At 40.9% G+C, this 26,998-nt stretch overlaps 1 protein-coding gene across 2 annotated transcripts in view; it reads right to left on the bottom strand.

The window, feature by feature from the left end:
• Positions 1 to 16,487, bottom strand: part of LOC120535914 (beta-galactosidase-1-like protein 2) — a 108,809-nt gene extending 92,322 nt beyond the window's left edge. Inside the window, exon 1 of one of the 2 annotated variants that reach the window (XM_039764095.1) lies at positions 16,012 to 16,487. In XM_039764095.1, the coding sequence (XP_039620029.1) occupies positions 16,012 to 16,094 (83 nt within the window). In that variant the 5' untranslated portion in view covers positions 16,095 to 16,487. The remainder of the gene's footprint in view (positions 1 to 16,011) is intronic. The other variant, XM_039764094.1, reaches the window with a different exon arrangement.
• Positions 16,488 to 26,998: the final 10,511 nt, after the last annotated feature.

Raw genomic sequence — 26,998 nt, 5'->3', positions numbered from 1 at the left:
TTCTGCAAAGATATTTAACTCGTGAATTTGTTTTACATTTATTAACACCTTGTTGACCAATTTATGTATGGCATGGCCATTAAAAATACAATGTTCCTTAACCAGATGGTTTTTCAAGTTACTTATAAAGAGAATGTTACTTAAGTCATGTTGTTGTAATGTTTTAAGTTGACTAGTTACACAATAAAAAAAATCGTGAATCGGTCAAACTTAAACCTAGATTTTTTTTTTTTGCCTTATCGCCCAGCCCTATGAAGGGGTGTGCTTATGCAAATTCCGTGAGACTGTGTTTGTGGGGGATTGACAGTTAAGGCGGGTGGGGGAGTCACGTCATCATCTCCTCTCCCATTTACCTCATTTCGCTGTAAGTCACACTGCCATCAAATACTCACAGAAAAATCCACAAGTTAATACACACGCTGTCTCTAGAGTTTCTCCACACTGAATCCTCCAGGCACTACTTACAAAAGATCACATTGACAATCGTGTTACGTTATTTTTAAAATCTTTCCTTTTCTTAGCACAAGCACAGCAGAGAAGCTTCGATGCATGTGCTCCATAACGCATTAAAAAATAATGCATTTAATCACACTTTGCATTACAAGCAAAGGGGAACTTTTGTCAATGCATGATTTCCTGGTACACCGATTACTTTGATTAGTGCATCCCTATTCATTTTACCCTCGCACCACCTTGGTTTGAGAAGAAGTATGAAAAAATATGAGGTTAAAACAGAAAAACAGATCACCAATTCAAGCTTTATGAATAATCGATTCGCCATCAATAATTGTTTTGGTAAAGCTATACTCAGTGTAATCCTCCTTCCATTTTATAATTTTTCTGCCACTAGCCATGATTAAATGAACGGTAAAAAAGTAAGAGTGAAGCGAGGGTGACTTATTTAGGCAGGCATATATATGACAGCAACACTCATGACAAATGTCAATCACGTTACGTTATTAAAATGTTTCCTTTTCATTACTTCTTTAACACACTACTTCTCCGCTGCGAGGCGCGGGTATTTTGATATATATATATATATATATATATATATATATATATATATATATATACACACACACACACACACAGGGAGTGCAGAATTATTAGGCAAGTTGTATTTTTGAGGAATAATTTTATTATTGAACAACAACCATGTTCTCAATGAACCCAAAAAACTCATTAATATCAAAGCTGAATATTTTTGGAAGTAGTTTTTAGTTTGTTTTTAGTTTTAGCTATTTTAGGGGGATATCTGTGTGTGCAGGTGACTATTACTGTGCATAATTATTAGGCAACTTAACAAAAAACAAATATATACCCATTTCAATTGTTTATTTTACCAGTGAAACCAATATAACATCTCCACATTCACAAATATACCATTTCTGACATACAAAAACAAATCAGTGACCAATATAGTCACCTTTCTTTGCAAGGACACTCAAAAGCCTGCCATCCATGGATTCTGTCAGTGTTTTGATCTGTTCACCATCAACATTGCGTGCAGCAGCAACCACAGCCTCCCAGACACTGTTCAGAGAGGTGTACTGTTTTCCTTCCTTGTAAATCTCACATTTGATGATGGACCACAGGTTCTCAATGGGGTTCAGATCAGGTGAACAAGGAGGCCATGTCATTAGTTTTTCTTCTTTTATACCCTTTCTTGCCAGCCACGCTGTGGAGTACTTGGGCGCTGTGATGGAGCATTGTCCTGCATGAAAATCATGTTTTTCTTGAAGGATGCAGACTTCTTCCTGTACCACTGCTTGAAGAAGGTGTCTTCCAGAAACTGGCAGTAGGACTGGGAGTTGAGCTTGACTCCATCCTCAACCCGAAAAGGCCCCACAAGCTCATCTTTGATGATACCAGCCCAAACCAGTACTCCACCTCCACCTTGCTGGCGTCTGAGTCGGACTGGAGCTCTCTGCCCTTTACCAATCCAGCCACGGGCCCATCAAGACTCACTCTCATTTCATCAGTCCATAAAACCTTAGACAAATCAGTCTTGAGATATTTCTTGGCCCAGTCTTGACGTTTCAGCTTGTGTGTCTTGTTCAGTGGTGGTCGTCATTCAGCCTTTCTTACCTTGGCCATGTCTCTGAGTATTGCACACCTTGTGCTTTTGGGCACTCCAGTGATGTTGCAGCTCTGAAATATGGCCAAACTGGTGGCAAGTGGCATCTTGGCAGCTGCACGCTTGACTTTTCTCAGTTCATGGGCAGTTATTTTGTGCCTTGGTTTTTCCACACGCTTCTTGCGACCCTGTTGACTATTTTGAATGAAACGCTTGATTGTTCGATGATCACGCTTCAGAAGCTTTGCAATTTTAAGAGTGCTGCATCCCTCTGCAAGATATCTTACTGTTTTTGACTTTTCTGAGCCTGTCAAGTCCTTCTTTTGACCCATTTTGCCAAAGGAAAGGAAGTTGCCTAATAATTATGCACACCTGATATAGGGTGTTGATGTCATTAGACCACACCCCTTCTCATTACAGAGATGCACATCACCTAATATGCTTAATTGGTAGTAGGCTTTCGAGCCTATACAGCTTGGAGTAAGACAACATGCATAAAGAGGATGATGTGGACAAAATACTCATTTGCCTAATAATTCTGCACTCCCTGTATATATATATATATATATATGAATAACCTCCAAAGAGCGCTGAGACTTTTCATATCGTGAACGTGTCTGCAAAAACTGGGGTCTCCTGCCCAGCGAAAGTCGAGCAGCCAGCGCGCGAGCATAGCTGTGCCGGCCTTTGAGATGCTGACTGCGCTTCTGCCTTAAGTCAAAGTGAGCACTTTTAATTTTTTTCATCCTCCCCCTGAGCTATAGCCCAGACAAGTGCAAACACGGGATCCCTTTCCTACACCGCGGCGAACTAATATTAAGGCGATTTGCACTTTCTTTTCAACGTATACGATTATGAGGTTGTCAGCTCGGATTATGAAGACACGCACACGAGTGGAGGACTGACAGTGCCATCACAGCCGATTAATGCAGGTACGTCTCACCAGTCTACACAAGACCCACTGCGACTGTCCCCAAAAGGCGATCATAACGTCAGCGAACACATCTCTATACTATATAAAAGAAAAAGGCAACTTTCCTTTCTTAACACCTTTTATCCCAAACCAAAGCCTTTCTCTCTTAACACTGCAGAGGACACAAAACTAATTTTCTTTAATTGCTGGTAATGCCGGTAAGGCACATTACCAGAGGCAGAAATTTGAACGTTTACATAGAAAATGTAATTTCTATACCACAGCCGTCGTGTAGCGCCTTTCAAAAGGGATCTACTACCGAGAGATGATCCATATACATTTTAGCTGCTGTTAGTACTACTTACCTGTTGTGTTACACAGTCTTTAAAGTGTGGTTTACCCGCAACCACTCCAGTACTGAGATATATAGATATATATATAGATATATATATATATATATATATATATATATAGATATATATATATATATATATTATATATATATATATATATATATATATATAGATAGATAGATAGATAGAGAGAGAGAGAGAGAGAGAGAGAGAGACAAATAGCCCCTGTGGACAATAAAGTTCTATTATTTATTTGTCAGTATTTATTAACATTCTGCTATTATACATAGGTGCTCTGTGCTGAAAACCAGCTTTACACATACGCTGAAGCAGAAGCGATGACTAGTTAAACAAACAGCACCACCAACCAATAAGGTGAATGGACAACTGAAAAAGAGGCAGTGTCCTGAACAGGAAAAATGAGACACAATCATATTTGTCATGTACAGTGAGGTGTGAAATGGAAGGAGATAGTTTGGTGAAGGCTCAAAGAAAATGTGAAACTCAATGGTTACTGAGTGTCAGTGTCAGGCCATGTAGTTGTAATTATAGGTGTTGCTTCGCTATGAGCAAAAAGGGAGCGAGAGAAATAGAGGCGGAAGTGGTGTCCTACGATCAAGTACAACCCAGGACAAACAGCATCAGTTTAAATTTGGGTCCCCCACAAGTTATTCCTTTGTAATATACAATCGCATCTATGGATTTTAAAAGGGTCTCCACACCTTCTCCTCCAAAATCACATACATTTTCATGCGTATCTGCTTACTGTGAAAAGTGATGCCCCACCTCACTGATCTTCAAAGTTCTTTACATATACATTAGCATCTGCCGATTTTAAAGGGGGACCACATACAACTGACCAAAAACATGAAAAAAATACTTAAGTGAACAAAACAAACAAATGAAAATAGTAAACATTAAATAAAGATAATTATATATATTCAAATTTCACATTATTCCTGATTTCCAATGATGGCAATGACCATCAACAAATGCCAAAAGAATAAGTAAAGCAGAAATGTTTTACTCATGGCCAACTGTACATACGGTGGCATGTAAGCAGCTCCAGTGACCTAGTATTTATTACCTGACTGACTTTACCCAAGGCAACTTACAGCATTTAAGATATGATTAGTTACATTTTTTTTGGGGGGTTCACCCAATTGGAGTACAGGCAGGTGAAGTGACTTTTTCATGGTCACACAATGTCAGTAGTAGGATTTGAACCCAGAGACCCAGAGACTCAGGGTTTGGAGTCCTAGGTCCAGATCCTCAACCACTACAAAATACTGCCTATAATATCAGTCCATGGTTAAAAAAAAAATAAAAATACAAATATTGTATGCAGAACAGTACTGAGTTACAGAGTACTTCTGATACATCTGATTAACCAACAGCACTATAACTGATGTCCTTTGTCTGACAAAATATCAGACTGGGTAACACAGCTAGTAAACCTATAAATAGTGAACTACATCATTAACACAAGTCTGCTTTCAATACAAATTATTCTACAGTAACCATAATGAATTTTACCAGGGTAAAGGCACAGCTTCAAATTTCACAAAGTGGTTTTCTGAGAAAGAAGTAAAATTACAAGTTCAATTTCTTCTTTTGGATTAATTATTCAGAAAGACAGAGAAAAAAAAAACTATGCGGACAATTTAGAAAACACTTCCTGCTCCTTTCTTCCTTATACAGTAGATAGATACAATTGATAGGTATGAAGAAAATCTTTGTCTGTAATTGCCAAGTTACATACAGAACACAAAAATGAAAGACACTACATCAGGCATGCAGGCAGTAAGATAGACAGACAGACAGATCTATTGGACAAATGGAGAGGAAGGACCTAATTGGATTAACAAGTGGACGCTGTACTGGTCTAAATTCAAAATCCACCAGTTTACTGGTCAATTTACATCCCTATCGTTACTTATGGTTATGAGTTGTGGGATTCCAAGTTCAAGAAGCAGAAATGAGCTTTCTTTGCAAGGCCACTGTGCCAACGCTCCATTAGAGGCTGAGAAGCTCAGTGATTCGAGTGAGCTTCAGAATATAGTTCCTGAGCTAGTTAAGGTGGTTTGGGTAAGTCAAAAGAACGGCCCTCTCTACAGTTACCCCAGCCATGTCAAACCAGGCAAAGAACCTGTAGCAGACCCAGGATACACTGGCTTGGGATCACCGGGCAATTCCCCAATGACAGCTGGAATCTGTAGCTAGGTACAGGAACGACTGGGCTGACCTGCTTCCACCACAAAGCTCACCAGGAAAAGTGGTGTGATGAGACAAGACAGCCAAAAGGGCTGATAACAATTACAAATATAGCATCTCTGTATGGTCAGACCTGACATACCCAACATTGACCTTCACTTCCTTTGTGAGGTTCACGATTAATCCTTAATGAGAGTAGGAGCACTGGTATGTGCGAGTATCTGAAACATGTTTAAGTGGATCACTGTAGCTGGCAACGTTATAAAAGAAATGGTTCTTATTTATATTAATTAATGGTTTATTTATAGACATGGAGGACAAAGGGTCATGGTTAAAACCAAAATGATCAGTAACCCATCAATAAAAAAATAAAAGACAAATACAGGAAATTAGCAATATGTGATTAACAAAACTGACATTAGACTTAATATGCCCAAAGCAAAATTGTTTCTGAAAATTTATTTAAGGAAAATAATACTAGTCTATAAATAGAGGAACTCTCAGAATGGGAATAAGTATTGAAAACAAACACACCAGTGACTCAAAGTCTGAGGAAAGGGTGAAAGTTATCAGCAAATGTCTTTGTATGGCATTTAAAGGTTACAGACATGGCAAGAGGTGACCACAGAAGAACTGCATATTGTGTGTAATATGATGACAAGCAGCAATTTCTGGTCACTATGGGCCCCAGGAAAGCTAACCCCACCTTTAAATGAGCCCTTAGCTTCTTGCAAAAAACAAGATATTTAATCAATCAACAAACAAAAGGAAACCCTGACCTGCAAGATGAAATTGACAGTTGCTATGCACCTTATTTGCCATAAACCAAAGCTTGCTTTTAAAACAAGAAAACCTATTGCCATCTGCTCTTTTGTGAATGAGCATATTAATTAGTTCAATGAACACTCCACAACAGAATCCTGATACAGCTAGAGTATACGTTTTACCAAACTAGTGTAGCTGGCCATGAAGGCAAAGACTGGAAATTGTAGCTTTTTTGAGTGTCTGTTGAGAATTCAGGAGGTAAAACAGATAAACATGAGCTTTCCTCCACAAATAGAGACAAAAAACTTCACACATACTCATCAAACAAGAAGTCTAAATGTTTTGTGGCTTTACTCAAGTCCTGTACGATAAAACAGGAACGCAGTTGGTTCCAGAGACTCTGATCATTAATTCTGTTTCAGGCATTATCCACCATAATGTTCATGTAAAAATCATTATACCAAAGATAACTGTATAATATTTTGATTTCAGTGAAAGGAAAGTTTGGTATTTATTTATAAGTCTATTTTATTTCTTCACAATCACAGTATATTACCAATTTTTTACATGAAATTATGTTCTAAACTGAAGCATCTACTATATAATAAAAACCATTACTGTCTGTGTGCATGTGTTTGCTCAGTCCCTCCAAGGAATCTGATTGGTCAGTTTGGCTTTAGTGTGATTTGTGTGGTTTAACTTATACTGTAATAACAAATATGATATGGCTAAAAGTTGGCTTGTTCCCTTGTCTCAACACAATGCATAAGTTACTAATATTTCAAATACCTCAATTCTCTTTAAATTCTGTGGCAAATTCAGTTTATTTGCTTTCTTTCTATTTTGAGTTGATTTCAAAATGATTTGAGTACATACAGAACATAATCACCTTCACATTTAACTTTATATTAACTGAGATATGGAAGGAGGTGGGGTTGTCCCACATCAAAGGCTGTGTTCCTTTATGTAAATAAAATCATCCATCTATCCATCCATCCAACTATCTTCTTAAAACTTATTTATTCTGAACAGGGTTATGGGGGAGCGGGAGTCTATCCCAGCAAGCATCGGACACCAGGCGAGAACAATCTCTGAACAAGGCACCAGGGCATCACAGGGTAAACGTGGGCGCACGCACACACACACACACACACACACACAAAGGCCAATTTAGCATCGACAATCCATCTAAACTGCATGTCTCTGGGGTGTGGAATGAAACCCATGCAGGCACAGGCAGACCATTCAAACTCAAGCCAGGAAACTCCAGGGATGCAAATACTACCACAGAAACTAAGAAGAAAATGTTCAACTTCTAGCTACAAAAATAATAGCATCATGCACACCACCACCCATTCCCTGTAGCAATGTTGATACTACTATAAACTAGTATAAAGAGTACACAATGTTTTGTGACATGGTTCTGTTTTGAAACTGATACAATAAATGTACACTGCAATGAAAAAATATCTGCTCCCTTTCTGATTTCCTCTATTACAATAATGGTTAACATTAAAACAGAATATTACATTTAAAAACACCTAATTAAGCAAATCAATTTGTCTCTTGTGAGGGCATGATGCGCTCACAATACATTACACTTCTCTGCAGAAAAGTTGTTCCAGAATTTAACAAGTTATTTCCCAATGGACCCGGTGTTTTTCAACAACATCTGGCCCCCTGTCACGCATTGAAACAAGTGAAGAAATTTTTCAAGAAGAATCAAATGTACATATTGGAGTGGCCTGGAAACTGTCCTGGTCTGAACCTAACAAAAATGTGTGGTCTACTTATAAGCATCATATGGACCGTACAACCATGGAGAAGATGATTCAGGCCATAATATAAGTTTGGTACAGAGACCCCAAAATCCTCAAAGACTGTTCAAAATTGGTGGAGTCCATGCCACATCGCATCAAGATGCTTCGCAAGAGTCAAGGAGGTCATATCATGTACTGATGTAAGTATACCGTATACCTTCCAATAGTAGCCCCGGCGTTTATTCAAAAAATTATTCGGACGGCCCGGCATTTAAAAGAGACCGGCAGTTGTTGGAGACCGGACATTATTCGCCTCGCAGACGGAATGGTGATGGGTAAACGGGATTCATTTGGCAGTAAAATACGGTATGGTACCGTATTTACGGTAACAAAATGAAGGCGACAACACCGGATGAACATTTCAGGATTTAATGAAATTATCAGTACAGCAGTACGGTCTTATTAAAGCAGTATACAGTACGGTACTACTGTAAGCATGAAAAACAGGTACGGTAGACGTCAACTTTCTTGCCAATGATGCCAACCAGCACTGGCCTGCACCAGTCCGAATTTCACACGAAAGCGCTCATCAGCCCGACAAGTCCCCTGCGGAACATAAGGAAATGCAATAAGCTCCAAACTCACGCATATACGTATACATTACGACATGAGACTGGATAAGATACAATAAAGTACAGTACTTACCATCTACTCGTCATCTAAATAGGTAATGATTGCTTCGTTAAATTGCGAGTTCTTCTTCATCTTCCTGTTCTTGTGAAGGCAATACAGGTACTCCCATTGTTTGTTGTCATGCAGTAATAAGTTTTATCAGGATTAACGTGTCGAAGATGGCATTTTCATGTTCTTCCGCCACCTCTGCCCTCCCTGTGGGGTTATGATTGACGTGGAGACGAAAGGGCAAAATGTACACAAAGAAATTTCTTTTTGACTTTCTCGCTTCCTCGATAGCATCCGACGACAAAACATTTTTGACACGAAAAGGTACTTACCGTATGATTCACTACAGGAGGGCGGTAGCCCAGGTGGTACGAAAAGAGGATTAGCGTACAAAAAAGGCGGTGGGTCATTGGACATCGGCGTTTACTACAGACCAGCGCTTAAAGGAGACCGGCTACTATTAGAGACCAGCGTCTATTTGTTGCGACATCTCTTCAAACCCAGCATTTATTGGAAACGGCCGTCAATAAGAAGCCGGCCACTACTGGAAGATATATGGTATGTATATCTCTATTATAATAAAAAAATCTTGGGAAGAGAGATGAGACGTGACTTTCTCAGAGAGACACTTTCACGTCCCGCAAGACAAGACAAAAAGAGATTTAACCACACCCGGGGCCATAAATAAAAGACAAAGAGTAGATGACAAAGTAGAACGTCATAAAGAATTCAAAAACGTTGGTGCTGTACACATGCAGATTAGTTTAGAGATAACGGAAGTATGAAAATTCAAAAGTCTCAAAAAAATGATAGTAAAAATCACATTAGTGCAAACAAACGGAAATTATTACTTGGTGAAAAAACAGAACAGCAAAAAGAGGTTGAGTATATTGTTCGGATTTAAACTTTAAGTCGGAGACTTGTAGATCATCTAATTCGTGTTGCCATCAAGGAAAAGTGGTGTTTCTTCCCAATGAAGAGGCATATCCGCAAGACTTAAAAGATTTGATGTTTGGTGAAAGTGAAATCACGCAAGAGAAAATTTCAAGCCCCACGAGACAAGACTTTATGCAAAGACATTTGGAAATGTCCCGCCCACATCTAAAACATTTACAACCATGCACACGGTTCAATCATTTCTCATCTGCGTGAAAGTGAAATCTACACAAGCGAGCGGCAGAGACGTGAAGTTGCTGGCACGTAGCACAGGTAGGGGGGTTGGCAAGCGAAGCAAGCAGGGGGCGGAGACCCCTAGTTATTTATAACAAAAAACTTATTTATGCTGTTTTCAGAGTTTGCTTCAATTTACACATGGGTGTAGGTTCCAAATAAACACTCAAACTTACTTTACAGCCTTTTTACAAGTTTTTTTAACTAAAGGCTAATTAACCGATTAGAATTTGGAGGAAATAATTAAGGCCATCAGAATGCCATCTTTCACAGTAGGATATTCAGTTGCTTCATTTCTAAAACACATCAACGCTCAAGAGTGCCTAATTTTATAAAATACAATGGTGAATATGTATATTACATTTTCTGGTTGTATTTTGGTAATTTGAAATAAATTCAGTTTAAAAAAAATGCATGTGTTTTGCTCATTTTGAGCATACAACTGGTAACAGACAATTGAATTTCATGAAACGCGTAACAAGTTTATTTTTTCAATGGACATTTTTCACATTGTTTGCCTCTACAGAATTGTTTATAATTGAATTCTAATATTATATATATATATATATATATATATATATATATATATATATATATATATACATATACACTCACCTATGCAATTATCTAATTAACCAATCACATGGTAGTTGCTTCAATGCATTTAGGGGTGTGGTCCTGATCAAGACAATCTCCTGAACTCCAAACTGAATGTCAGAATGGGAAAGAAAGGTGATTTAAGCAATTTTAAGCGTGGCATGGTTGTTGGTGCCAGACGGGCCGGTCTGAGTATTTCACAATCTGCTTAGTTACTGGGATTTTCACGCACAACCATTTCTAGGGTTTACAAAGAATGGTGTGAAAAGGGAAAAACATCCAGTATGCGGCAGTCCTGTGGGCAAAAATGCCTTGTTGATGCTAGAGGTCAGAGGAGAATGGGCCGACTGATTCAAGCTGATAGAAGAGCAACTTTGACTGAAATAACCACTCGTTAAAACCGAGGTATGCAGCAAAGCATTTGTGAAGCTACAACACGCACAACCTTGAGGCGGATGGGCTACAACAGCAGAAGACCCCACCGGGTACCACTCATCTCCACTACAAATAGGAAAAAGAGGCTACAATTTGCACGAGCTCACCAAAATTGGACAGTTGAAGACTGGAAAATGTTGCCTGGTCTGATGAGTCTCGATTTCTGTTGAGACATTCAAATGGTAGAGTCAGAATTTGGCGTAAACAGAATGAGAACATGGATCCATCATGTCTTGTTACCACTGTGCAGGCTGGTGGTGGTGGTGTAATGGTGTGGGGGATGTTTTCTTGGCACACTTTAGGCCAATCATTTCAAATTGGTTTCTTGAACATGACAATGAGTTCACTGTACTAAAATGGCCCTCACAGTCACCAGATCTCAACCCAATAGAGCATCTTTGGGATGTGGTGGAATGGGAGCTTCGTGCCCTGGATGTGCATCCCACAAATCTCCATCAACTGCAAGATGCTATCCTATCAATATGGGCCAACATTTCTAAAGAATGCTTTTAGCACCTTGTTGAATCAATGCCACGTAGAATTAAGGCAGTTCTGAAGGCGAAAGGGGGTCAAAAACCGTATTAGTATGGTGTTCCTAATAATCCTTTAGGAGAGTGTGTGTATATATATATATATATATATATATATATATATATATATATATATATATATATATATATATATATATATATATAAAAAGTCAATATAGTGTGTGCGTGTGTGTATGTATGTTCCAGCATCACTTCCGAACGGCTGGAGTGATTTTCATGAAACTTGGTACACACTACCAAAAATACTGGTAATAAAAATACTGTAGGGTGAAATCAACCCTAACCCACTCCCTTCTGGTTAGGGTGTGGGGTGATCTTGTGGTCTTGTATGCATGTTATCATTCAGGTGACATTCAGAACGACCACCAGAGGACGAATTGGAGGTGACTGCCAGCATTCGTTATGTTTGAGCACCACCACGCTCTTGCTGCTTTTAAAATTAAATACATTTGGCCGGTTCCGAGCATCAACTAGATGATAACATGCATACAAGACCGCAAGACAAGCGCATTAGTGAGTCTTCATTATTTGGTCATTTATTTTTATTTTTAACGTTGTGGTTTTTTTTTTTTAATTATATTTTTCTCCAACTATTTAAAAAAAAAACACTTTATTTTACGCTGGGTATTTCAGCTAGTAAATCATAATCTTTTTTTCTCTCTATTCCACATGAAAATGAGAGATTCACATTTTTTTCTTGTCCATCACTACAAATAACATATTAAAAAAATGTACCGTTTGGGTGAAGCAGTTTTTCAATATGAAAGAATCACTTCAACATCCATCTGTTGAACCCGGCTAATCCATTTAAGGGTTACACGCAGCTAATACATATCCCAGCATCACTGAATGCAAAGCTTGAACCAAACATGAATGGGGCAATATTATTCTACCCCAGGAGGCTCACATATGGCTGGAAAATGGAATATGGCTGAAAACCTGAGTGCTCAAAGAAAAAAATCATGCATATATGTGCAAATTACAAATTCAAACCTAGCAGTCTTCAGCTGTGAGCACTAAATCAATGCACCAAGTTCAAGTTACGGAAACATCATGATGTGACCAGCTGTTTAAAGCATTATTAACTAATTAACCTGAATAATCAGAATATAAGTAAATACTGGATATTCTTCACTGTTATTAAGTGTTCTAAACTACGGTGAAATAGTTGCATTACATACCATGCCAGCACCACAACTACAACATTATGAAATGTGTCACAAAAAACACTGACATTACCCTTTTGATTGTAGAAAAAAACTGTAAAATGAATCCAAAGTTATATAACCTTACGCTATAATAGGGAAAATTGCAGTGTAAATACATTTAATAGTATTTCTAACTGTAATAAAAATTTCTTTTCAGGAATTTTTATTTGTGTGAGCTATAAGAGGACTACAAAGTCTTAAGTCCTTTATATATTCTTTTACTCCAAAATCAAATATTCTTAATTTGATGTGGTTTTAAATATTAAACTGATTCATATTAACAATTATAATTTTTTATACTAAATCTGCTTAAATTAAAATTGCAGGGCTTGCATTTAGCTCTCTTAATGTAATTACTCCACTGAAAAGGACAGCAAATAACAATGAATTAGATTAAGGCCCCCAAAGCAGCAGGTAATTGTTCTGTTGCTATGTGGAGGGTACTATGGAAACAATAGGTAACAAATAAGCCACACCCAAAGCAGGGACCCCTACTTGATAAACAGCCTCATTTGTTATAAGAAGAAAACATGAGCCAATCACTACACAAAATGACCAGATTTTTGCTTGCAAATCACTAAAAATTACCCAAAGCAAACAAAAGGCAATACAGTTTGTTTTGTTATTTAATAGATGCAGACAGAAAATGACTCAATGTACCTACAAATCTTTCACCAACACTCTGATACCAGAATATTAAAGAGTTACATTTTTTAATGGATGTAATACCAACTCCAGTTACAAGGAAGTCAGTGTTAAATTAAATAGCTTTAAAAACCAGAAGAACCCAAACCAAGGTGTGTTATTAGCATTCCTCTTAGTCACCTGGACCTCCAAACTTCCCTAATGGATTTTAAACAGGAAATACTACACTAAACCTGTTTATTAGCCTTAAAAAGAGCGCCCTCAAGTGCCTCCACTCACAAGAAAGTATTGAAACAAAGCAAAAGGCATAAATATCAATCAGTTCACAACTGAGTGTCCAGTCTTTGCATTAAAATGGACAAAAAGTTATTAAACCTTGTCTCATGGAAGCTTTTACATATAGTATGTACATATACATATACACACACATACATACAAAAATATACATACAAACACACACACACATATATACTGTACTAACATGCACTCTTGCTCTCTTCAGCACTATGCCATATACAACTCAGTTTTGCATCCCAAAAGAACCATCCACATGAAGGTCCAAAAGAAACTTTTTTTTTCAGACTTGCAACAGTCTCCATAAATAATCATGAATAGATTATAACAGATTTGTGCAATTCCAATGTCTTTGTGACCTCAAAAAGACTCCTGTTAGATACAATAACGCAGGCTAAGTTTGGGCTTTCTTGATCTGTTAGTATCCTGCTAGGTTGCCTACTATACATTAAAGCCTTTATTTTTTCCACATATTGGGAAATTTTTTAAAGCGCAAAAAAAAAAACAACTTCATATGCAAAGAACCCTGACAGAAAAAAATGGCTCTTTATGAAGCAAGAGTTCGACAGGAAATCACAAAATTCAGCAAAGTGCCATTTCAGAACCACTTCTGTTGAGAGTGTACTGTATATATTTCAAAATAAATAAATATACACATATTATATTTGGGAGGTAGTAACACAGTTGATAGATACTACACAGCCAAAACGAATTTCAGTACTGAAAAAACCGTAAACTGGTATATACAGCGTACATATACAAACACACACAGAATAAATGTATAAACATATTCATATGTACATATAAACATTCATTAGTAAATATATACATACACACAATGTAAGCTATTCAGCAAATAAAATGTGAACAATATATATTCAAAGAGCAGCATAGTTTCTATGAAGTACAGTATGAAAGTCTGAGAAAAACTCCTTTTTAATAGTGATATCTTTTTTCATGACACATTTATTTTAAGATATTTTTATAGCACCTTAAGCTGTGTCATTGTTCCTTCCATGCATGCATCAGCTGCTGGATACTTTTTAATCCAATTTTAACTGTTTTTATTTTTATTTGTTCTGGCACCCTAACTGTCAAAAGTTAAAATTGCTGGCTTATCAGGAGCCCCTGCGGTTTCGGGTTATGCTAATTGTTAATAATAAAACGACGACTAGCTCAAGGAAACAGAGAAAAAAATATTTCAACTGTAAAGTATTTTACATGATTTGCACACATGTATATAAAAAGCACGTATTATAATCATTACGTTTCTATATATCTATAGCATTCAATCATCTAAGATGCTTAACCGGTCAGTGGTCCAGAATGTAACTCTGGCAGCAATGGATGCAAGGCAGAAACCAATATTACCTTGTGTCTCATCTAAAAGGTACACTCCACATACACTCACTTGCTTCTAGTCCATCCACTTTCCTAAGCCGCTTGTCCAGGGCAGAGTCGCCGGGCAGTGGTAGCCAATCCCAACAATCATCGGGCACCAATCGGTCAGGGCGCTAGTCCAGTACAGGGCCAACACACATGACACGCATACATACTATGGCCAGTTTAGCAACACCAATTTGCCTAACGTGCAAGTCTTTGGACTGTGTGAGTAAATCGGAGCACCCGGTGGTCACCTACACGCACATATCATACAGGTAAATATGCAGTTATCTGTGGTCACCTACACGCACATATCATACAGGTAAATATGCAGTTATCTCACAATATAATCATGCCACAATCTGATATATATCGCAGATACGGACTGTCAATTCCAATGACCTTCTCAGTTGAGTACTGTTTATGTATGCAATCGGCTAGTGATACATATAAAAGACAGAACACGCCAATACTAAAAACCCTGCAAATATTAGCTTTTTTATGTATTGTAATCTCACACGTGGGACTGACGACTTAATGATGAAAGGTTTACTTGTACGGTATAAATCTGACTGATAGGAGTTTTGTTAATCTACTAAAATTCGGCACTCCCGATTTTAACAACTTCAGGTGAACTCCAGTAAAAAAATGAAGCCTACGTTCAGTTTTTCGAATTTAGTCAGATTGACAAACCCATTAAATATAAACGACGCCTAGAGGTCTCTTAAACCCCAGGCACTCTTCTGAATGCTTGTCAATTCGCACATACAAACGGTCCTCGCTCCTGAAATTCATCAGTGAACTTTTGTTCAATTAAAACTTCTGACAAACTACTCAATTGAAATAATTTATTGAATAACTTTCAGTCATCACCGTTGCTGTCCTCATTCCCACGTGCACAGTGGCCACATCGAAGAAGGACGCCAGGAATCGCTCTGCGTTAAGTTGTCCAGATCTTCACTTACCTGTATATAATAATTCCCAGGATGAGGAGCGCAATTCCAAAAAGACGTTTTTTGTGCACATTCTTCAAACTGAATATTAACATCGATACGCGACTCTCTTGCTGAAGTTAAGTGACAAAAGGATAAAAATGTCATTGAGCCAAAAGCAACAAAAACTACACACAAGCGAAGCGTTTCTCTGGGATCTCCAACATAACTCGACGAGCAGTTCCGGAGGTTTGCTGTAATCGCACCGCCCTAACCTCCGCACCTCATTCTCCACGACTACTGCAAACGGAAAAAAAAAGAACTCTTCTACTACCGTAATGATACGAGTGTAACGCGCATTAAAACTGAAAGCTCGCACAAGAAGAGTCAGAAATAATGAGAGTGCGTGTCAAAGAGTGCATCTCTGCTAGGTTAGGTAAATATTTTTCATTGAATCCATATACGACAAAAGTAAGCTTCGATCAACAGCGGTAAAATTTAACCAACCATTTCCAGCCCTATTTAATACAAAGACAGGTATGGAGAGCAGTGGCCTCATCAACATACATTTAATCCAAGGTAGGAACCAAACGTGGACGGGCGGGGGAGTGTCACGCACACATCTATACTTACTCGTAAAGAATCATTTTAGAGTCGCCAATCAATTTAACACACTTGATTTTTGGATGTGGTAGACAAATAAAGTATCAAAAAAACCTGCAGGGAGCCCCTGGGAGAAAGTCTGAACTCCATGGATACAGTAAGCCGGCTGGGTTTCAAACACTCTGCTATGGCACTGTGAAAGAGCATTCCAATTCAGGTTGTTTTACCTGATGATTCCTAATTATTATATAGTCATATAGCTCGTTTTTGCAGTGTTGGCTATAGTGTTTTTAATTTTTGTTATCAATTTTTACTTGTCAGAATAAGACAAGGTAATGCAATATATATTTAACATACCTTGTATGGAAAAGAAAGAAAACAATGAAATATAAAACACACAATTTATTATATTAAGCACAAACCATAGTAATGATGCCCACCCACTACAGAGCTATGCTGAATAGCCACAGAGAACTTGTTTCTCAAGTTAATGGTCAAATAGAAATCAGTAGTGCAGGCCACTAGAGGCGACTCTACCAGTAAAGACAGAAACAAGAAGGTTGGGGGCATATGCTGATTTTAGAGCACACTGCCATACCCACCGCACAACAAACCACCTGGATTGGGACTTGAGTGTAGCCACACAACAGGTGACACCTCAGCACCATACTGGAACAGCGTGAGGTTTCTTTACAGTGGCTGGAGTGCCAATCCTGCCACCAACCCCCAACTTTTTACCTACAAATTGGAGGACCTGCTTGAAGGATTGGATGCGGATTAACGGCATACCCAGGACAAAGCAATTGCAAGTTAAGGGCTTTGCTCAGGGGCCCAATGGAGCAGAGTCACTTCTGGCGTTTATAGGATTCAAATCAGCAACCTTCTGATTGGTGGTGCAGATTCCTAACCTCAGAGCCACCACTCAGCCAAGTAAATGAGAAGAAAGGAAGAAAATTAAAGAGAAAGAAACATGATTCACAGATGCACCACTGTCCTTAAGTAATTGAATTGCAAAGTTCTAAATGTAAGAGCTTATAGAAAGAAGATTTCCAGGTGAAGGGAGAGCACAGTTCAGGATGTTTCCAGCATGAGGCTAACAGTAACTTTACTGTCAATGAAGCCAACATTATAAGTCTCAGGTGGAGGGAAGAAAAAGACAAGGAGAAAAAATCCAGTAGTACTTGAGAGGACAGACTGATATGGCAGGAAAGTGTCATAATACCAAAGAGAGACCATAGAGGAACAGTTCCAGAACATGTAGAGGAAGGTTCCAATGGCACTAAGGGACAAACCTGGCATATAAGATCAGTAGCGAGGCCCATTAGATGAACGGTTTGTGGGGTAGCATATAATCAATGTATTATTTTAAATTGTGTGTGCTGGTGGTCAATATTTTCTCAAGAATTTTGAATGCTTTTCAAAAATGGAGTTCTAGCACTAGGAGTGAGTATTGGGGAGATCATGATGCCAATTAAAAACAACATGAAGAGATCAGGATACCGGTTTGGATTTAGATGAGAATGACAGTGCAAAAGAAAAAAGGGGTGGGGTGGAAAGAGGGAAGGTTAATGGGATTCAGTGTCCTAAAAACTGATAATAGCTAAAGTAAAAAGAAGAAGGAATCGGACAAAATTTAATAGGGATAGGGATAACCCTAATTGGAATGCCTTGATTCCTCCATCATCAAAGACTTCACCAAGTGCTTGAATACCCTGTAGATATTGTTTGTCATTATTAACCCTCCCACATCTATTTATAAATACGTTTTACAGGTTACAAAAAATGTGGTTCCATGTGTTCTAAAAGCAGATTATGAATATGCAAGCTTAAATGATTACTTGCCCCAATCTACCTTCTATTACTCAGTAGAAAAGTGATGTTCTTGCAGCACATTTTCTTAAACTGGAAAAAAATCATATTCTCATTATAATGATCTGTTCAGAATTTTTCAGAATCTACGGTAGAAAGAATTAATTAATGTACTGTAAGCTTGCATTTCTTGAGCTGAATGTTTTTATTATTTCCATATAAATGGAAGTTTGGTGATGAGGTCAAAATTTCAATATCCAGTTAAGTTCAGATTCTGGTTCTACAATGTTCAAAACATTGAGAAATGTTGATTTTAGCATGGTGTCCATATGTGTATCTGTGTGTGTGTATTTATGGAAAATAAAAACTGATTGTCATGTCTTAAAATTACAATTTTCATTGGAAAATTGTAGCGGTTTTATCCATTGTGAACGCGAGAACCCATGTACAACAAATTATCTTCTTAAAAAACTGCGCTATCTTCCTCAAACAAATTATCTCAAGTTTGCTGTATTACATGCTCCATACCAGTTGTCTTTTGTCTACAGTAGTTTGGTCCAGTATGTATCTCTACTTCAAAAACCACCTGACCTATGTCCAACACTAACTGTGACAGAAATTATTTAATTCAGATGAGATTTTTACGCTCCACTTCATTTAGTCATGGGACCAGGCATATTGATTTGTGAAACTCTTGCCTGAATAGTTTTTGAGATAAAGTGAAATTTTAATAGAATTTCTGATTTGTCTATTATATAGGGCGGCACGGTGGCACAGTGGTAGCACTTCTGCCTCGTAGTAAGGAGACCTGAGTTCACTTCTTTGGTCCCCCCTGTGGAGTTTGTATGTTCTTCCCATGTCTGCGTGGGTTTCCTCCAGGTACTCTGGTTTCCTCCCACAGTCCACAGACATGCAGGTTAGGCGCGTTGGCGATCCTAAATTGTTCTTAGTGTATGCTTGGTGTGTGTGTGTGTGCCTTGCGGTGGGCTGGCACCCTGCCCGGGATTTGTTACTGCCTTGTGCCCTGTGTTGGCTGGGATTGACTTCAGCAGACCCCCACAACCCTGTAGTTAGAATATAGCGGGTTGGATAATGACTGACTGACTGACTATTGAGCTCCATGATTTGTCTTTGAAACATATTATTCTATTTACTATGTTTTCTTTTTGATTGTATTGTTTTTTAATTGCATTTTATTGTTGAAATTAATATATAATTATGGAAAAGTGTGTTAGGATGATGCATGAATGGGTAGATGTTCCCCACATTTAATGTGAAATGTGTCTGTACTTCAGTATAATGTAATAATTTTGTGTAGGAAAATGCAAAACAAAGAATTTTCACATACACATTAATTTCATAAGTGTGTTGTAAGGAACCCCTCAGGGTTAAAGACTGTTGTGGAATCTGCCATATTCAAGGTGTGGCCTTCTTTTATGTCTGTTGCCAAGCACATTGCTACACCAGGCTGTGACTCATTTTAACACTGGTCAACAGCAAGAGTGTTATAAGCATATTTTATAATGTTTATTCCAAATATGAAGTCAAGATTTTTTTTTTCTATCAGGCTTTGTTTTTTTGCAACATCACCTTCATATTTTCATCATTTAGTGCAAAGATGATCAATGCTTATCCTGAAGGGCTGCAGTGGCTGCGGTTTTCATTCTAACCATTTTCTTAAATAGTGACCAGTTTTTGCTAATTAACTCTTTACCTTCATTTTATTTGACTTGCCATTTAAGACTCAGACCCCTTAACTGTTTATTTTTTTTCTTAATTAGCAGCCAAACAATAATGAAATATTAACTGAGCCAACCAGCTAACCTGGGTTCATCATATAATATCTGAAAATTAAGAAAGGTGAAAGTCTTAGTAATGTTGATTTGCTCAGGTCCACAAAACATTTTAATAATAATAATAATAATAACTGTGGTTAGCTGGTGCCCTGCCCGGGGTTTGTTTCCTGCCTTGTGCCCTGTGTTGGATGGGATTGGCTCCAGCAGACCCCCGTGACCCTGTGGTTAGGATATAGCGGGTTGGATAATGGATGGATGGATAATAATAATAAGTTGCATTTATAGAGCACCTTTCACAAACCCAAGGTTGCTTTACATACAGAGGGGGAGGAAAAAAAATATCACACAAAAGACAAAAGTTCATCGAAGAGGAAAGTTTTGAGTTGAGATTTAAAGGTGGAGAAAGAGGAGCAATCTTGGAGAGCCTGACGAAGAGAGTTCCAGAGTTGAGGGGCCATAACACAGAAGGATCTGCCTCCCAGGGTGGAGAGTCTGGTGTGTGGGACAGTAAGGAGATTACTGCTCGAGGACCTGACCAAGTGACAAGTAGTGTATGGAGCTAGGAGCTGAATGAGGCAAGGTTATGCAGAGCTTTGAAGGTGAGAAGAAGAATTGTGAATTTAATCCTTGAAGGAACCAGTAAACAGTGAAGTTGGGAGACAACAGGAGAGATGTGAGCAGAACACTTTGTGTGGCTGAGGACTCTGGCTGTGGAGTTCTGAAAGTACTGTAACTTCTGTATAGATTTTGCAAGGAGGCAGATGAAGAGGGAATTACAGTAATCAATATGAGACATTGTGATACAACGAACCAGAGTTTGAGCGTTATTCAAGGACAGAAATGGACGGAGGTGGGCAATGTTACATAGATGATAGAATGAAATTTTGGAAAGAAACCTAATGTGTTGCTCAAAGTTAAGTGATGAATCAAACAAAACTCCAAGATCCCTGACAACAGGAGCAGTTTTGACAAGTGTACCATCAATCAAAACAGAGAAGTTGGATGCCTTAGAAAGCAGGGAGTTTGGGCCTACCAGTAACACTTCAGTTTTATTGGCATTAGGTTTGAGAAAGTTATTTTCCATCCATAGCTTAAGATAAATGATGCAGTCAGTGAGTGTGAAGGGAGGCAAGTCTGTAGTGGAGTGTGTACTAAGATATAACTGTTTATCATCCTGCATAACAGTGGAAGTTAAGGCCATGAATGCGAATAGTCTGACCCAAAGGAAGGATATAAAGTAGAAAGAGTAATGGCCCAAGAATTGAGCCCTGAGGGACACCATGCGACACAGATAAGGTGAAGGATTTATTTTAATGGATTTATTTTTTGAAATGTCTGCAGTGGCAGAATGAGAGCACCAACAAGCCATGGAATAAAATAACATCCATCCATCCATCCATCCTCTTCCGCTTATCCGAGGTCGGGTCGCGGGGGTAGCAGCTTAAGCAGAGAAGCCCAGACTTCCCTCTACCCGGCCACTTCTTCCAGCTCTTCCGGGAGAATCCCAAGGCGTTCCCAGGCCAGCCGGGAGACATAGTCCCTCCAGCGTGTCCTGGGTCTTCCCCGGGGCCTCCTCCCAGTTGGATGTGCCCGGAACACCTCACCAGGGATGCATCCAGGAGGCATCCTGATCAGATGCCCGAGCCACCTCATCTGACTCCTCTCAATGCGGAGGAGCAGCGGCTCTACTCTGAGCCCCTCCCGGATGACTGAGCTCCTCACCCTATCTTTAAGGGAAAGCCCAGACACCCTGCGGAGGAAACTCATTTCAGTCGCTTGTATTCGCGATCTCGTTCTTTCGGTCACTACCCATAGCTCATGACCATAGGTGAGGGTAGGAACGTAGATTGACTGGTAAACTGAGAGCTTTGCCTACGGCTCAGCTCTTTTTTCACCACGACAGACCAATGCAGAGCCCGTATCATTGCGGATGCCGCACCAATCCGCCTGTCGATCTCACGGTCCATTCTTCCCTCACTCGTGAACAAGACCCCAAGATACTTTAACTCCTCCACTTGCGGCAGGATCTCGCCCGAAACCCTGAGAGGGCACTCCACCCTTTTCTGGCTGAGGACCATGGTCTTGGATTTGGAGGTGCTGATTCTCATCCCAGCCGCTTCACACTCAGCTGCGAACCGCTCCAGAGAGACCTGAAGATCACGGCCTGATGAAGCAAACAGGACAACATCATCTGCAAAAGCAGTGACCCAATCCTGAGTCCACCAAACCGGACCCCTTCAACACCCTGGCTGCACCTAGAAATTCTGTCCATAAAAGTTATGAAAAGAATCGGTGACAAAGGGCAGCCCTGGCAGAGTCCAACTCTCACTGGAAGCGGGCTCGACTTACTGCCGGCAATGTGGACCAAGCTCTGACACCGGTTGTACAGGGACCGAACAGCACCCCCACAGGATTCCCCGAGGGACACGGTCGAACGCCTTTTCCAAGTCCACAAAGCACATGTAGACTGGTTGGGCAAACTCCCATGCACCCTCCAGGATCCTGCTAAGGGTGCAGAGCTGGTCCACTGTTCCGACCAGGGCGAAAACCACACTGTTCCTCCTGAATCCAAGGTTCGACTATCTGACAGACCCTCCTCTCCAGAACCCCCGAATAGACTTTTCCTGGGAGGCTGAGGAGTGTGATCCCTCTATAGTTGGAACACACCCTCCGGTCCCCTTTTAAAGAGGGGACCACCACCCGGTCTGCCAATCCAGAGGCACTGTCCCGATGTCCATGCGATGTTGCAGAGGCGTGTCAACCAAGACAGTCCTACAACATCCAGAGCCTTAAGGAACTCGGTATCTCATCCACCCCCAGGGCCTTGCCACCAAGGAGTTTTTTGATCACCTTGGTGACTTCAGTCCCAGAGATGGGAGAGCCCACCTCAGAGTCCCCAGGCTCTGCTTCCTCGTGGAAGGCATGTTAGTGGGATTGAGGAGGTCTTCAAAGTACTCTCCCCACCGACCCAAAACGTCCTAAGTCAAGGTCAGCAGCGCACCATCCCCACCATATACGGTGTTGACACTGCACTGCTTCCCCTCCTGAGGCGCGGACGGTGGACCAGAATCTCCTCGAAGCCGTCCAAAGTGTTCTCCATGGCCTCTCAAACTCCTCCCATGCCCGAGTTTTGCCTCAGCAACAACCGAAGCCGCATTCGCTTGGCCTGCGGTACCTATCAGCTGCCTCCAGAGACCCACAGGACAAAAAGTCCTATAGGACTCCTTCTTCAGCTTGACGGCATCCCTCACGCGGTGTCCACCAACAGGTTGGGGATTGCCGCGACAGGCACCGACCACCTTGCGGCCACAGCTCCGGTCAGCCGCCTCAACAATAGTGGCACGGAACATGGCCCCATTGGACTCAATGTCCCCACCTCCCTCGGGGCGTGGTTGAAGTTCTGCGAGGTGGGAGTTGAAGCTACTTCTGACAGGGGACTCTGCCAGCCGTTCCCAGCAGACCCTCACAACACGTTTGGGCCTACCAGGTCTGACCGGCATCTTCCCCCACCATCGAAGCCAACTCACCACCAGGTGGTGATCAGTTGACAGCTCCGCCCCTCTTTTCACCCGAGTGTCCAAGACATATGGCGCAAGTCCGACGACACAACCACAAAGTCGATCATCAAACTGAGGCCTAGGGTGTCCTGGTGCCAAGTGCACATATGAACACCCTTATGCTTGAACATGGTGTTCGTTATGGACAATCCATGGCGAGCACAGAAGTCCAATAACAAAACACCGCTCGGGTTCAGATCGGGGGGCCATTCCTCCCAATCACGCCCTTCCAGGTCTTACTGTCATTGCCCACGTGAGCATTGAAGTCTCCCAGCAAAAGAGGGAATCCCAGAAGGTATGCCCTCTAGCACCCCTCCAGAGACTCCAAAAAGGGTGGATACTCCAAACTGCTGTTCGGCACATACGCACAAACAACAATCAGGACCCTTCCCCCCACCCGAAGGCGGAGGGAGGCCACCCTCTCGTCCACCGGGGTAAACCCCAATGCACAGGCTCCAAGTCGGGGGGCAATAAGTATGCCCACACCTGCTCGGCGCCTCTCACAGGGGGCAACTCCAGAGTGGTAGAGAGTCCAGCCCCTGTCAAGGAGATTGGTTCCAGAGTCCAAGCTGTGCGTTGAGGTGAGTCCGACTATATCTAGCGGAACCTCTCACCTCGCGCACTAGCTCAGGCTCCTTCCCCTTCAGAGAGGTGACATTCCACGTCCCAAGAGCCAGTTTCTGTAGCCGAGGATCAGACCACCAAGGTCCCGCCTCGGCCACCACCCAACTCACACTGCACCCAACCTCCTTGGCCCCTCCCATAGGTGGTGAGCCCATGGGAAGGAGGACCCACGTTACCTCTTGGGCTGTGCCCGGCCGAGCCCCAAGGGTGCAGGTCCGGCCACCAGGCGCTCACCATCGAGCCCCACCCCCAGGCCTGGCTCCAGAGGGGGGCCCCGGTGACCCGCGTCCGGGCAAGGGAAAACGTCATCCACAGTTTTTATTCTTCATTGGAGGTGTTGAACCGTTCTTTGTCTCATCCCTCACCTACGACCAGTTTGCCTTGGGTGGCCCTACCAGGGGCATAAAGCCCCGGACAACATAGCTCCTAGGATCATTGGACACGCAAACCCCTCCACCACGATAAGGTGACGGCTCAAGGAGGGGATGAAATAACATATTTAACTAAAAAAAAATCAGCTTCTCATTAAGGAACTGGTTGGAATGAAATTGGTTGTATTTGAAGCCCCAATTTTGATGCTCATCTGTTGGCTTATTTCACAACTTATTTTTGTTTGGCTGCCATATACAGCCAAAAATGTTTGGGAACCCCTCTCAGCCTGCATAATAATTTACTCTACGTTCAACAAGAAAGATAGCTGTGGTATGTCTTTCATTTCCTAGGAACATCTGAGTACTGGGGCGTTTTCTGAACAAAGATTTTTAGTGAAGCAGTATTTAGTTGTATGAAATTAAATCAAATGTGAAAAACTGGCTGTGCAAAAATTTGGGTACCCTTGTAATTTTGCTGATTTGAATGTATGTAACTGCTCAATACTGATTACTTGCAACACCAAATTGGTTGGATTAGCTCGTTAAGCCTTGAACTTCATAGACAGGTGTGTCCAATCATTAGAAAAGGTATTTAAGGTGGTCAATTGCAAGTTGGGCTTCCCTTTGACTCTCCCCTGAAGAGTGACAGCATGAGATCATCAAAGCAACTCTCAAAAGATCTGAAAACAAAGATTGTTCAGTATGATGGTTTAGGGGAAGGCTACAAAAAGCTATCTCAGAGGTTTCAACTGTCAGTTTCAACTGTAAGGAATGTAATCAGGAAATAGAAGGCCACAGGCACAGTTGCTGTTAAACCCAGATCTGGCAGGCCAAGAAAAATAAAGGAGCGGCATGTGTGCAGGATTGTGAGAATGGTTACAGCCAACCCACAGATCACCTACAAAGACCTGCAAGAACATCTTGCTGCAGATGGTGTATCTGTTCACCGTTCTACAATTCAGTGCAATTTGCACAAAGAACATCTGTATGGCAGGGTGATGAGAAAGAAGATCTGTGGAGATCTAAAGGTGATTGGACTTTTGCTTGACTTTAACAGTATTTGGTTGATCCAAACTGAAAGGATGGGTAAAATACAACAACATCTAATATACAGTATAAAGCAGAGTTGATGTATGAGTGTATGTTTGTTTGTCCTTTATACAAATCTGCACCGGGCTTCTGACTGCAACCATACTGGGGATTGGGGTCCTTTGTGACCAGGAGGAGGTCATGGGGTAGGTTTGGTTGGGAAAAATGTTCGTGGAGAAGCGCAGGGTACCTTTTCACCGACACAACGTTCAGCACATGTCCCAGGCAATTCCATCTGGCATACCAAATAATTACAGCTGCTACTTCAAGAGCCTATGAGTCATCTCAAGAAAGGGAAACCCCTATGAGTCATCTCAAGAAAGGGAAACCAGGCTGTCTGCCAATAGGAGAAGGGCTGCTGATGCAGGAGTGGATGAAGCATGTGAAGAAAGCGAAGGCAGGCTGTCTGCCAACAGGAGAAGGGCTGCTGATGCAAGAGCGGATGAAACATCTGAAGAAAGGGAAGGCAGGCTGTCGGCCAACACAATACGATTTCAGTGTTGGTCTTTCTGACTGACTGGTGCTATTTGTTTGTCCACCATACAAATCTACACCGGGCATCCGATCGCCACCAAACTGGGGATGGGGCTCCTTTGTGACCAGGAGGAGGTCATGGGGTATGTTTGGTTTGGACAAATGTTCATGGTTAAGTGCAGGGCAATTTTTCAGTGACACAATGTTCGGCACAGGTGCCGGTACTTATCATCGACAAGATGGACACACGTTGCAACAGACATTAACGGCACATTTGGTCCCTGTGCGTCGCTCTTTACCAATGTTTCTTTAAATTACAAACAGATGGCAGAAGTGTACAAGTATGAAAAGGCCGACTGCTTTCATCGGGTGAAGGGGAACTGCCATTTGGATGTAAAACGTGACCAACCCACTGCACGTGACTGGCTTTCCGTATTTGTGGTGCTATTTGCTCACTTTCCAACTCACAGTACGATTTCAGTCTTGGTCTTTCTGACTCACTGGTGCTATTTGTTTGCTTTGCGATGTATTGTAAATAACGTGCATTCATCTCACTGTGGTGCTTATTCCATACGTAATACCATGTAACACATTATAATTGTCCTGCTTTTTGCTATTATACCCATGCCACCGAAAAAATGACGTAGAATTAGAAAGTCTACTTCCGATGCCAGAAAAAAAGTCTATTTCAAGGGCG

This window comes from Polypterus senegalus, chromosome 9 (genome assembly GCF_016835505.1).
Source record: "Polypterus senegalus isolate Bchr_013 chromosome 9, ASM1683550v1, whole genome shotgun sequence".
Taxonomy (NCBI): Eukaryota; Metazoa; Chordata; class Cladistia; order Polypteriformes; family Polypteridae; genus Polypterus; species Polypterus senegalus.
The sequence above is the reverse complement of the archived record's forward strand: the minus strand, read 5'-3'. Positions and strand labels throughout refer to the sequence as shown.